This window comes from Enhydra lutris, unplaced genomic scaffold (genome assembly GCF_002288905.1).
Source record: "Enhydra lutris kenyoni isolate GAN:26980312 unplaced genomic scaffold, ASM228890v2 scaffoldscaffold17, whole genome shotgun sequence".
In the NCBI taxonomy this organism is placed as follows: Eukaryota; Metazoa; Chordata; class Mammalia; order Carnivora; family Mustelidae; genus Enhydra; species Enhydra lutris.
In genome coordinates this window covers 18,270,338-18,285,295 of record NW_019154101.1, presented here as the reverse complement: position 1 = coordinate 18,285,295, position 14,958 = coordinate 18,270,338, and the positions used below count along the sequence as shown (strand labels likewise).

At 33.9% G+C, this 14,958-nt stretch overlaps 1 protein-coding gene across 1 annotated transcript in view; it reads left to right on the top strand.

The window, feature by feature from the left end:
• The window catches only part of LOC111147752 (triadin), a 296,121-nt gene that overhangs the window by 52,822 nt on the left and 228,341 nt on the right, over positions 1-14,958 (top strand). Inside the window, 2 exon segments of the mRNA XM_022503974.1 lie at positions 6,234-6,281; positions 9,922-9,972. Of these exon segments, the coding sequence (XP_022359682.1) occupies positions 6,234-6,281; positions 9,922-9,972 (99 nt within the window).

The window sequence follows — 14,958 nt, the reverse complement described above, 5'->3', positions numbered from 1 at the left end:
TTTCCCTGTTTTGTTAATCTCGACTTGACTCCTACTGACAATTTTTTCCTTGGACATTTCTATGTTTATTTTCAAATGTATATAATTATTCAGCTTTAATTGGGCTATTGTAATGTCAAATTTATGCGGTCAGCACCATTTGAAGAATTTGATAGGAATTCCATATTAAAACAAAAACGATTTGTAACATGTTATTAGGAAACACAATAAAATTTATAACATAATAATATAGATTAAAGTAATACAGATTAATTTGGACAATTTGGAAAATGCAAAAAAGAAAGAAAAACAACTACAACCAATTATCCAAAGATAATTACTAATATATTTTTTATTTTCCTCTAGCTTTTCTTTCATTTAGTTTTATTTATTGCATATTGCCTTGGGTTTTTTTTGCAACTACAAATTTTATTGTTATTTTTCAGATAACATTTAGGCTTTTATTTAACCATTAAACATGTCAATTTACTCCTAGATTAAACCAGAAAAGATTGGAAACCAATTGGTAAACATATAACTAGATGGGAAAACGTTATCAAAGATGGTTCCTAGACAAAAGGAGAGTTTTTTAAGGCATTCAAAACAATAGGTATTTGCTACATCAGCCTGACTTGTTTAGTGTTCAGGTGAAGAGCTGACCTTAGGAGTGGGGAAGAAGTTCACATGGCAGAAGTGTATGCTGTTGAATGCCATGTGGTCAACATCGAAGTGGGCCAGTCAGTGGAAACGGGGTTATCCTCACAGGCAGTTATTGTAGATGAAAAAACTGGTCACAGCCATTAGGCAAAATACACATTAAGTTATTCTCAGTACTCAGTTTTTGCCAAACATCATTTTGGGCACTAAAAATTCAATGATGTATAAGACCTAGTCCAGTGAGAGATCTAAAACAGCAAACACGCAATTACACTCTCTTGTGGTGAGTACCCCACAAACAGATATCCTGCAGCCGACAACTGGCTGCCTCGGCTGCTGAATAGGTCTGACTGTAGTTTTCTGATAAAGCTTTAGAGGAATGTATGGCTGAAGATTTAGATGTGCACTCTGGGACCTAAAATGGAAGACATAAGAGCTAGGTCAAGGGTCAGTCTTCAAGGAACCAGGTGAGAACTTGGTTAGAAGAGCGCAAGAGAACCCAAATGATTAATATTGGTATTGGTTTCCCAGGGCTCCAATAAAAAAAAAAAAAAGTATCAAAAACTGGATGGCTTAAAATAACAGAAATTTATTGTCTTACAGTTATAGAGGTAAATTAAATTTATTTATTACCATCAACTGGAAAATACAGTAGCCTATATATTATCTCCAACGTTAAGATTTCAGCCAGATGGATTACCTCAAAGAGCTGTAAAGGAGAATCTATTTCATGCTTCTCCTGGCTCCTGCTGGTTGGCTGGCAACATTTGACTTATAGATGAACCATTTTAATCTCTGCCTTCAACTTCAAATGGTGTTCTCCCTGCATCTCCGTTTCTTCACCTTGTGCATATCTGTGTCTGTGTCCAAATTTCCCCTTTTCATAAGGACATCAGTCATATTGAATTAAAGACCACTGTATCGACTCCATTTTAAACTGATTACCTCTGTAAAGACCCTATTTCCAACTAAGGTCACATTCTGAGGCACTGGAGATTAGGACAACATGTCTTTTGAAACTATGCAATTCAATGCATAACAGTCTCACATGAGTCAGAAGAACATTTTTAAAAGGGTAATTTAGAATAATAATCCTGATTGACTGGTTTAGGGTTGTTTCTGGGAAACCATTACAGGACTGGAATCATAGGCTGGCAAAGGATTTTGCTGAAGATGATGAGCAAAAGCCAAAGAGGATAGGACGTTCAAGTGTATCTAAAGATCCTGGCCCCTTATAAAAAATGCTCTCAAAGATCACAGACTAAGGTAGTGAGCCTGTATTTTATAAACTTTTACTTTTGCCCTCTCTCAGCCATACATAATGGACTCTTTAAGGTATCAAATATATTTTCTTTATCTCTCTGCCAGCGCTGAAAGATAAATCTGGAAAGTGAGGCAAGAAGGCTCTGCACAAAGCTATGTATCACTTCCTGCATAGTAATTGTTCACTTTTGAGGAAGTGATTATAGTTCTGACTGTAGCAATGGAGCCCCAGTTGAAGGGGAAATTACCCATACAATTCAATCAGATTCGAGAGTAAAACTGTATTTTGGAATTTAAATATATACCTTGTGATTTGGAGCATATATCAGATGAGCTTTATATATTTGGGTAATTTGCCTAATCAGCACATTAATACATAAACAAATGTAATTTTATTGTGGAAAAAGAAGTGTATATTCTAGGATGGATTGTGTATTACATGCTTGGAGAAACCAGCAGCACACTTTGGTTGTAAGAACAAGTTTCTAGTCTACACAGGACCTGCGTGGACGAGGTAGCATAGTTTTGGAGGAAGAGTATAATTTGGCAATCTGATCACAGTACTCTTGTTCTTTTCTGCCATGGACTCTTTTGAGACAGTGTTTTCTTATCCAGGGACAAAGAAGTTCAGGCTAAGGGATCTTCTAGGTTTCTATCAGCTCTAAAATTGTGTGCTTATTTAAGTAAAAAAATCATAAAATAATCCTTTAGGAAGAATTAGTAATGTAATCTTCGACAAGTTTCTCTACTCCTCAAGAGTGTTCTTCTATTGAGTTCATCGTTATTGCTTAGAATGTGTAGTTCATCTTGCCTTAGCACAGGATAGAAATTCTACAGATTAGTTACAAAAATAAATAAATAAAAACATACGGAGACATACATACTAACCAAAAGCACATCGGACATTTTGTTTAGTGTTGGCTAAAACCTCTGCAAATTAGTACTGAAAAATTTTTGACACTAAACTTTCGATTTTTTCCAACTACTACTAACAGAGAGATCAGCAAAGAGCTCAGCCAACCTGGCCCTGAATGCCTACTGGTTTGCCCCTAGGGAAGGTTTGCTTGATAAGAACCTCAGGGTCAGATTCACTATGAGCTCTGGTACATTCAGAAAAGGACACAGGGCCTGTCTGGCAGGTTGCCAGGGCCAAGCTCTGTAAAAGCGCAGAACACAGCTTGCAGAGTGCTGGAGAGGGACCACATGGGGTGGGCGAGAGACTGTGGCAGAGTTAAGTTGAGCTGAATGTTCTAGTCAGAGAAAGGTCAGAGTCCGGGCAAGTGCAGGAACAGCAGGGCCATGCCAACTCTGATGCCAAACATCAGGGCCATTCCAACTGGTGGATTCCATTTGTTTTTAATTACCAGTATACCAAAGGGACTTTTGTTTCTTGTAAATAAGGATGACAAACAAATTAAGTTCCAGCAGGTGCAACGAGCTTATTTTGTCCTGAGCTAAAAGTGTCCTAGCTAAGATATAACTTGCCAACAGAGCTGATGACAAGGAAAGAACTTTTTTTCTTCCATATGAAAACTTCTGGTTGTAGTTTCTAAGCAAAGAGGAGGTGCACAAGCAAATGCGGTTGTTTGGCAAATTATTTTCTTTTATCTTAGCGTAATTATTAAGGCAGTTACTGGTGGTTGCATTGTTTTGATAGAAGAAGTTTTAAAATTTTGCGTCTGAGCTCAGTCTTGCAAAAGTTTGAAGTTTTCATCCAAGAAGCTTTAGTGGCTGTCTGCCATTTTGAACAGCTCCCTAGAGCACATGGGTCCAGCTGTTTCACTGAGCAGTGTTATGGTACCATTTCTGAGGGGGGTAATGAAATTCCAGCATACAAGATTGTGTCTATAAATCAAAACTTAGACTGTGAGGAACCAGATTTTCCCCCAGGGTGACAAGAATGAGGCATTAATATGCTAATTTGAGTCTGAATTCAGCCCCCTTGCTCTTTCAATTTTGTATTAATTCCTCCATTTATGCCTGTGCACACGTCAGCCAAAAAATCCTTTAGTGGAATGGACAACCAGCTGTCCGAGGTGGGTGAGGTCTGGTCCTTCACAGAAGCAGAGACACAGATTAGGTGTTCTCCTGGGAATCCTGCCCATCAGGTTCCAGAAGCACAGCTTATCTCATGCAAACTCGGTTCCCCCTAGAGAACTTTTAAAAGAGGCTTTGTTTTTGCCAAGATTCTCCTTCAGTTTTCAGCTTAATTAATAGTAATCCAAAAGAACCAAAATAAGCTACCTGTGGTCATGGGTAAATGCTGAGGTCCTCTCTTTCTTTTGTGAAGTATTTATATTGACCTTAGTAACTCAGAAACACCTAAAAGGACTATTAAATGTAAGGAAAAATAAAGCTTAGATGGTCTAAGGTGTATTTTTTTCTTCTGTTTCTCACTGGGGTTTAATTATTTAAGAAATTTTGATAAATTGTAAATTTTGTTTGCCCAGAAGCAAGCAGTGTTTATAATATCTATACCATATCATTAATAAATAGAATTATATTCGAAGATGAAAATAGTTTTTCTTATAATTTTAGAATTTGGTTCACTCAAAGAAAAATCTATTAAAACTCCACTATGGAGCAGACATCACATGATGAGCCAGGGATACAAAAATAAAATAACCTGGTGTGGTCTTTAAAGAGATTTCACCTACTAGGGAGTCAGATATAGGAACAACAGCAGTAATATTATTTAATAGTTAAAATGGAATTATGCACATGGTTTTGTTTGCGTATGAAGTAAGTAGAGATCAAAGAACATTTTGCAGTGGAGGAGACAAGTGAGTCAGCACTTAAAGGGCGCATTGATAAGAGGAAGTGTGGGAGTAAGAATGTAAAGTTCAAGGGGAAATTCATGGAGATGAGATTGCATTGATGAGTAAATATCAAAACATTAAAGCAATACAATATTTTTAGATTTCCTATAGCATCTACTATGTTATAGATACCATGCTAGGCCATGGGGGGTTACTAATATTCATAACAGGTCAAGAGTATAATCAGATTTTCCTATTAGAAATGTTACTCTGAGAGAGAAAAATCTCAATCTAAAGGTTCAAGGGAATAGATAAGATATTATTATAATAATATTATAATATTATAATAATATATAATATATAGTGATATTATAATAATTAATATAATAATATATATAATGATGATATAATAATTATAATAATATAATAATATTAAATAATAATAATATAATATTATATTTCCAATATAATAATGTAATATAATAATATAGCAAGAAGGGCATTCTACTCCAAATTTTGAAATGGTCTCTTTCCCTTTTACCTTCCTGTCCCCTTACTAGATTAATTTCTTTTCACCTTAACATCCTTAAACATCATTTCTACCAAGGGACATTCCCCAAATACACAGACTAGTGTAAGTCTCTGAATGTCACCCTGAATATTTTCTTCATGGCAATTATACCAATTGTAATTAACTACTTTTGCAGTTGTTTGTCTAACTTCTGTTATTCCTCAGCTTGTTGACATCACAATGACAAGAATAGACTCTCTCTTGACTAACAATCTTTAGCACATAGCAGGTGCTTTCTATATTTTTGTGTAAATAAATTACTGGTGGAGAATGTAATATTGGATGGAAAAAAGATGCGTAAGAAAAATACTGAAAGGTAGATTGAAAGAGATTGGCAAATGAACAAAAGTGGAAAATAGAAGATGAATCCTGGATGACTACCATGTTTCTAGCCTGACAATTGGAAATTCTATTAATAAGAGTTATGGCTTAATTGTGGAGAAAGGTTTTGACTTAATGAATTTATATTAATCAATTGGATCACAACTCATAGTAAATTAAATTTAGTTTCCTTTAAAAAGATTTGGTGTCATTCTCGTCTCATCCCAGTATATTTTAAAAAATTGTTAGTGTGGAATGTTTCTGTAGCAGAGTAATATGTACAATTTACATTGATTATACTTTGCATCAGATTCAGAAAATTATTGCTCTGTATTTCTGTTTTTATATTTTGATGTTCCTCCAGTGTTGAGCTGGGCTCCTTTGGCATACAGCATGATAAATTTTTAAAGCTTTCTACTGCATGGTATTGAAATTAAAGGTTTGGGAAAGCTAAGTTGTATTCTTACCTTTGCAATTAGACAAGTTTGTGCTTGGATATGAAATGAAAGTAGAAATAAAAAATTTATAATTATCTCAATATTTAAACATCTAACTATGTAAAAAGTCATTCCAGTTAAAAAAGATTTTCAAAAGCAGCAGATAAGTTTTTGACATCAAAATTGCCATGAAAACATTTCATTATTTATTCTCTTTATTGAATAGCATTGTTTGTTTCTTTCCAGTTGCACACCGAGAAAAAGAAAAAGTAAAAGAAAAATCTGAAAAAAAAGGTATGGAGTTATTCTTACTCTGTTCTTACACATTGGCCCCTCCCCCTTTGAACGCCTCTTTACATCCTATCTTTCAAAATTATATTATGGTATTTTCCTAAGAATTGAACCTATAAAGTAATTTCTAGATTGAAGTGAATAAAATACATGAGACTCAAACTCTGCTACCAAGTTACTCTCTAGAAATATATCTATTTTTTCCCTGGCAGTTGTGAGACTGCCTTAGTCAACAATGAGGATAATATTTCACAAAATATTTATCCACTTGATAGGTAAGAAAATATACTTTATTATTTTAACTTGCATTCTTTGATTACCTATAGGACTGGAATTTTAACAAAATTAATTTGTATGTATTTGTTTAGAATCTGCAATGCAGATTCCTTGTTTAACACATACAGAGACATTGTGCAAAGCTTCCTTCTGCCTTGTTCCCAGCCTCCCAGATCCCATTCCATCCTACCCACACATACACACAACAAACCACTTTTATGAGTTTTACATGCATCTTTCAGAGTCCAATATGCATTTATGAGATAATATAGGTTACTGTTTCTCCCTGTTTTTTTACGCAAAATTTAATGTGTCCTATATTCTGGCTTTTGTAATTCAACAACATAACTTAAGGATCTTTCCATATCAGAAAACAGATATTTTCCTAATTTTTTTTAAGATTTTACTTATTTATTTGACAGAGAGATCACAAGTAGGCAGAGAGGCAGGCCCCCGGCTGAGCAGAGAGCCCAATGTGGGGCTTGATCCCAGGACCCTGAGATCATGACCTGAGCCAAAGGCAGAGGCTTAACCCACTGAGCCACCCAGGTGCCCCTAGAGATTCTATTTCCAAATAGGATTGCATTCATAGGTACTGGGGTTAGAACTTCAACATGTCTGTTTAAGAGACAAAATTCAACCTACGACGCCGAATTCAGTATTTGTGACACTGCTGGGGTTTCACCAACCAAGGTCAATCCCCCAGAGAAGCCCAGAAGTGGGGGGTGCGGGGGGAGGGCTCATTCTACTAAAAATAGGTTTGTCTCTTAGCAGTTGGAATGATTGCTCTTTCACCAGCTCCTTCACGGAGTGGTTGTATTTTCATGATGATGACCTGAGCCGAAGGCAGAGGCTTTAACCCACCGAGCCATCCAGGTGCCCCTATTTTCCCAATTAAAAAAAAAAAAATCTTATGGTATTTAAATGGAGATATTTTCTTCCATTATATCTTTAAATCGCTTATTATTTGTATATTGAAGGATTTAAATATGATTTTTAATGATGTATATTTCTTATGTAACTGTTCACACTCATCGCCCATTTCTCATGATAATACTTGTGCATGTCATTTGCATATATTTTCCTGGTCTGTCACTTTTTCAGATATTTTTCTTAGGTTTTGTAGTTAAAGTTAGGGTTTCTGTTTGTGTATACAGATATGTGTGCATGCATATATGTGTGTATGCATGTGTGTGTTTGTGTTTAGATTCTTGAATTTTTAAGTGGCTAGATATGTTGTTTTTTTTTTCTTTTGGTGTTTCTGCTTTTGAGTCTTCATTTGAAGATTAATTAAATAGTTACTAATATTTCCTCAAGTTTTTAAAATTAGTTTCATATTTCACATTTAATTTTAATTCATCAAAAATCCATCTCAGTGTATTTTGTGAAATAGGACTCTAATATTTTGCTTTTGTTATAGTAATGTATGTTATTTGTGCTAGGTTTTGGCTGATGTATATATCCACAACATGCCTAGCCTGCTGAGTTATCTTCTGCAAAACATTCCACTTAGCTGGAATATTTTGTAATATTTTAGGAATCAGATCAGTTGAAACACTTTTCAATCTTCCTTATTCTATACACATATTTAACATTTTGAATTAAATAATTGTAGCTTTATTAATGTTTACTAAGTAATAATATCCATGAATTTCAATATAGCCACAATCTGTTTTAGAAACCGGTGTCCACTTCCCTTCTGCTACTAAATTATGCAGAATTATTGGCATTAGGTTCTACGTACTCTGACTAAATGAAATAATTCGATATTTCTCACGATTTTTTTCAACTTTCACATTGGCTTAATATTTTTTGTTAAAAAGTAGTTGAGAATTCATTGCACCTAAATTATAAATGTTAAGGGAAATTTTCAAATTGGAAAGCAGAACAAAATGATTCATTTTAAGTGTCTTTGATTTGTTATATACCAAAGGAGTTTGCTTTTTACAAAGTTATTATACTGTGGCCCCATGACCTTGTGTGAATTGTGCCTTTCTTAGCTTGGCATAGCGCTCCTTCAGCTAACATTGTCATAGCTATCACCCATAACCCCAAATGGTAGTGGAGACGGCAGTGGGGCAGGCTGAGAGGTTGAGAGGCTGACACTGTGGTGGGCGGGGGAGGGTGAAAGGGGTGAAGGGGTGGGTAGCAGTGCACCCGCCCTTTCCTTAGCCCTGCAATTGCCACCGTCACTTGGCTTTCAAAAGAGGATTGTGCTTTAAACTTTCTGTGAGGTTTGCCTTAAATCTCCAAGATTCTGGGAAACTATTCATCAACTGTATGTTAAAAGAATAGTTTTTTAACTATATATTTAGGCACATTTTTTTCTTTTATAATACAAGTAAACCTGATGGACATTAGTGTTTTTATTATATAGTTGCAGAAATGGAAGTAATTAGGACTCCAGTTTTTTACTCTAATAATTTGGCTCTTTCCTTAATCCAACTGTTTAATTAAATATCTTATTTTTGCATTTAATTTTCTATAATTTCTTTAATTCTCATTATTCTCCAATAAATAATACATTAATGTTGAAAAATGTATGGTGGTTTGGTAAACTACCAAACCACACACAGTTTAATATATTTGAACAATAGCTAACCTGCACATGCTTCTGTATGTCTCAGGGTTCCTTTGCTTAATAGAAGTTAGTGAAATAAATTCATGCTGATTTATTATTTTATTACATAAGGATGAGAAGGTATAATGTTTCAGGTATCATGTTAAATACTATTCAATTAAGAAGCTGCACTTAATCAGTAATCATTTATGATTACATTATACTTTATTGGTCGTTCTCTACCAAAGTTGCTATTTCTTAGGGATTATTTGGAAAAACTTTCATTAGAGTGGAGGACATTTGGTAAAGCAGCGACCACAGATGCTAAGCATTTTTCAATGCAGAAGACAGTCCCTTATAGTAAGAAATTATTCTTCCCCAAATGTCAATTATGTCCTTGTTGAGAAACACTGTTCTGAACCAAAGTTTTAATTCTGATTTAAATATTTATTTTAATTAATCATAGAGTGTTTCTTCCTGATAAAATAACATCTTTTGACAAATTATTATAAATTTGCTCTCTCTGTCTTTCCTAAAAACTTTATCTATTTAAAATAATAACTTTAAAAAGGAGAGTGAAACTAGCTTTCAAAATGCTTTCTAAATCTTAATGCCAAGTCTTTTAAATCGGGCTTTATACAGTTATTATTACATTGGTATCTTTTTATTTCTAAATAAGGCTTATTAATGTCATCTATCTTCAAAATAGTTCGTGATTCTGGTGGCTATCAAAATTGAGGTAAAAAGAAAGCTTGATCTTGACATCTATTAAAATTATGTACTAATATATAAAATTTTCTGTTTAAGCAACTCACAAGGAAAAAATTGAGAAAAAAGAAAAAACAGAAACAAAGAAAGGTAACTTTTCCCTTTATTCTTTCCTCCTTCCCTTCTTTCTTTCTTCCCTCTCTCCTTCTCTCTGTTCATTCTTTCTTTCATTCTCTTTCCTTCTCCCTCCTTCCTTCATCTCTCTCTCTCTTTCTTTCTTTCTCCTTCTTTCCTTCCTTCCTTCCTTCCTCTCTCTCTCTCTCTCTCTTTCCTCTTCCCCTTCCTTCCTTCCTCCCTCCCTTGCTCCCTCCCTCTCTCCCTTGCTTGCTTCATACCCAACATGGAACCTAATGCAGTGCTCAAACTCAAAACACTGAGCTCAAGACCTCAGCTGAGATTGAATTGGACACTTAACCCAATGAGACAACCAAGTGCCATCCCCCTTTATTATTTCTATAACTAAATTCTTTTTATTGAAAAGATTACAATTTGGATTTCAGAGAGATGGATAATTACAAGCATGCAGCATTTCCTTTACATAAAAATTAATTTGGTCTTACATTTAAAATGTGCTATTTTAGGGTACCTAGGTGGCTCAGTTGGTTAGGTGTCTGCCTTTGGCTCAGGTCATGATCTCAGGGTCCTGGGATGGAACCCCACATCAGGTTCCCTGCTCAGTAGGGAGTCTGCTTCTCCCTCTTTCCTGCCTATCTGCTTGAAATCTCTCTCTCTCTCATTCACTCTCTCTCTCTCTCTCAAATTAATAAATAATCTTTCAAAAAATAAATAAGCAATAAAATTTAATATTTTAAAGATAATAAAACTGAATACTTAAAATAATGGGGACTCTGAAAATGTGAGAGGAAGATGAAAGTCTTTTCCACACATGTTGGGAAGAATTTGGAACCCCAAGACCTTTACCCCTTGCTGTCATCCCCATAGATACATTATATTACATGGCAAAGAGCACTTTGCAAAAGTAGTTAAGGTTGATCTAACATACGGAGATTATCCTGGATTATCCACAAAGATTCAATGTCATCTCATGAACCTTTAAAGCATAGAGATGTGACACAAGAGAAAGATTTGAAGTGTGAGAAGGATTTGCCCCCCATTGCTAGCTTGATAATTGAGGGGAGCACGTGGACAGCATGAGAAGAATTTTGTCAACATGTTGAATAAATTGAATCTTCCCAAGAACTTCCAGTAAAAGATGCAACCCTGTTGGCAATTTGATTTTAGCCTTGTGAACCTTAAGCAGAAAACCTGGTTGAGCCACATTATGCCAAGACTTTTGTATTTTGGAAACCGGGCGATATTAAATGGGTATTGGTTAAGCATCTAAGTTTGTGGTAATTTACTACTATAGAGATAGGAAACTAGCACATTATATTTGGTTTACAGCTTTTGACCAGTAGTACACTTTGAATTAATTTTAGAAAATTCAAATTCAAGATTTAATTTTTAAGAAGAAAGGTTAATGCATATATCTTGACTGATATTGATATTTTAAGCCATTGAAGACCAAAAGTATCTTAACAATATACCTTCCCAAATCAATTAGAATATCAATGTAATTTTATGTATTTTGGAGGACTACATAAATATTAAATTATAAATTTAGTATTCTAAATTTATTTGCCAATTTGATGCTAAAAAATAGATTCTAATTGATAGTTCAATCTTATCTTCTAAATTTAAATTTCCTCTTCCTATTTTAAAATACAGGTTTTATGTGACTGGTATATTTTAGAAATCTCAATTCAGTATTTTCAAGGGACTAATCAGCCAAATAAACATTGGAATCTACTTTCATAATTCAATGTGTTTATCTACCCAATGCAAAATTAAATATTTGAGAAAGATATATTTTTTAGTAAATTTTTTTCATGAGATTACTAAATTTCATTTTATTAAGATAGATGGATTATAAGCTAAAACTTTGTTTCCTAGAAGGTAGCATGAATTTGGTCTTAAGATGAGATTTATAAGTAAGTTTATTTTAGTTATAAAATAATTAAAAAAGAGATTTATTTTATTCTATTTGGTTCTCCTCTGTTTGACAGATTTGAAAGAAAATAAATTCATATATATATGAAACCTTAAAGCTAGTAGGGACATTAGAGATCATCTCACCTAATTACCTAACTTAACAGATGAAGAAACCAACCTTTAGGGAGAAAAACAATTTGCCCAGATTATATAACTAGTATGTAATTAAACCAAGACAAAACCCCAAGTGAACTAAGTATAAGTCTAGTATTCTTTCAAAAAATAAATAGAGGTTTTAAGCATCAATTATTCCTTCAACAAATATCTATTTAATACTGTACTAGTTATTTACTGCTGTGAAAAAAATTATCACAAATTTAGAAACTGAAGTCAATACACATTTATTATGTCAGCTTTATGGGTCAAAAATCTGGGCATGGCTTAGCTCAGTCTTCTGCTTCACAATGTCTCACAAGACCATATTCAAAGTATTAGACAAAGATTCAGTCCCATCTGAAAGCTCAACTGGAGAAAGATAATTTCTAAAGTATTTACATGATTGTTGGCAAGATTCAGTTCTTCAAGACCTATCGAATCAGGGCCTCAATTCTTTCTGATTGGTGGCTGGAAGTCATTCTCTTTTCCTTGCCCCATGAGTCTCACTAATATGTAGCAGGTTTCATCAAACTTAGGAAGAGAGCGAATCAGCTAGTAAGGCAAGAATAATCTTATGTAGACTAATCATGGAAGTCACATATTACTTCAAATGCATATGCAAATACATAGGCCAGCCCATATTCAAGGGGAGAGGATTGCACAAGCATATGAATACTCAAAAGTGGAGATCACGGACAGGCCATCTTGAGGTCAGCCTGGCCTGCCACAAATCACAAATATTTTCTTTACATACTTATAGTCTTATGGGGGAGATAGGTGTGGCAACGCATATATGTATAAATTGTGTGTGTGTATACACACACATAAATATAAATTTCCTTTTTACTTTATGTATGTATATATACATTATGTTAGGAATATAGGAAATACATAAGACATTCTCTTTGCATAATGGGCAATTTTGGGGAAAACAGAGTAAGATTGAAAAGGTATTCATTATAGTATGTGATAATTAAAGTAGAAACAAAATAACCTATTGAATTTGAGAGGCATGACCAGAGTTAAAGTAAAATCTCCCTCTGAAGACTTTGATTGTCAGAGACAGTCCTATGGAACCCAGCACATTTCATATTCTATTTCAAGCACAGCCTGTCCAAGAGTGGCAACTCTCTGAACCACCTCAGGACTTTCTTCCTGGTGCATGTGTAGAACCTCATATTCATTGTGAAGATTAGCCTATTCCTATAGTTCATTAAAAATAACAAAGACAGGGAAGAAGTAGAAGAAGAAATGATGTCATGAGAAGCAAGTCGAACTGGCTAGAAAATGATGATCTCCAGATATGTGTGTATTGGATAGTAGGGGAGGTTACTATTTATTGATCACTTTCAGAAGACTGTTGTTCTCACTAGTTTGTGTGTATTTATATCTCCCCTCATATGTCTTAAAATACATTTTTGGTATCATCCTTGGAGATTAATATGAATAATATTATGCAATTTAGTGTAATGGGGAAATGGGTTAGTCATTTTGGTTCTTCTACTGCTTCTACTCCTGCCTTATTAGTGGCACTATGTTTGGCAAAAGGTTTTTCATTCCTAGATTTCTCATCTATAAAATGGGTATAATATAGTAATCCCTGCTATACATCAAACCCTAAGTTCTAGGAAAACTCCAAAGAGCTCTAGGAATACAGGATATGAGGATTTAATATTAGAAATTCCTATGTACTTATTTTGCAGTGTCCAAATTCTTCTGTTCACATTATTTTTGCTTTCTTCATGGCTGCCTTAAAGGAAGAAATAGTGACAGTGGTAAATTTTGTTTTAATGAGAAAAACTGAGGAACAGAGAAATGAAGCAGTTGGCAATAACTTTATGAATGAAAGTTGAAATTTGTAATATCCTAAATCCAAAAATGAATAGTATGTTAGTATGTTTATTGGATAATGTGAATTCCCAACTCTGGCATTAGACATTTCGATTCTAGTACAGTCACTGATGGATAAGACTCATTCCCAAGTGAATTAAATATACTGATGCCTTTCTTTCAATTAAACCATTTTATTTTTTATTTGACAAAAGTCATAAATTAAATACCTTCCCAAATAGAACTGGGTGATTTGAATATAGTGTAACAGTACTGTTTGCTTTTTCATTCCTTAGTGAGTTCCTCAATCCAAATGTTACTTATATTCTTAAAAAAGAAAAGAAAAGAAACAACAGCAGGAAAATATTTTGGCATAAAATTTAAGAACACCTATCCAGTTTGATAAAAATGAATAGCAGTTGAGTGTTGTTTTAGTATCATGGTATTTACCCCATTATATCCACATCATTGTTGAGTTCACATTTTAATGTGAGGCAAAGTTATTTGTTTTAAATATGAAGCTCACTGACAAATGTCTAAAATAGGTAAGGAAAATTTTGTTATTTTTATACTTAAAATTACTAATAAAAATTTGTTTTAAATGTGACCAACTTGAAGAAAATTCTTTGCCCATTTATAAATTATTATGGCATTAAAGGTAGATCTGAATTTCATGTATTGTTAATTCCACGCTGTGAAGTTAAGGTTAAATCAAGTGCTGCCTACAAGTGGATAGGTGTCATTTAATGTAACAAAAATTACAATTTCACGCACAAGAAGTGTAAACAAAAAAACGGTTGGTAAATCTTTCAAGTTTTGTCAAGTTCACTTTAAATACATATCTACATATTCACACTTTACTGTTACATGTGTACTATATGTACAGTGAAACATGTTCTGTTCTCTCTTTTTGATCAAAAGTGCTAATTCAGTAAACATGTATTTTGTGTTTTCCATGAAAAAAAGCACTATGTTAGACATTCTGATGCTACAAAAAAGAACAAATCATTCCCGTCCTCAAGTTGCTCTGTCTGGTAGGGAAAAGAGATGTGTGAACAATCATTTGTAATACAAGGTATATAACAAGGAAAAGCAGGT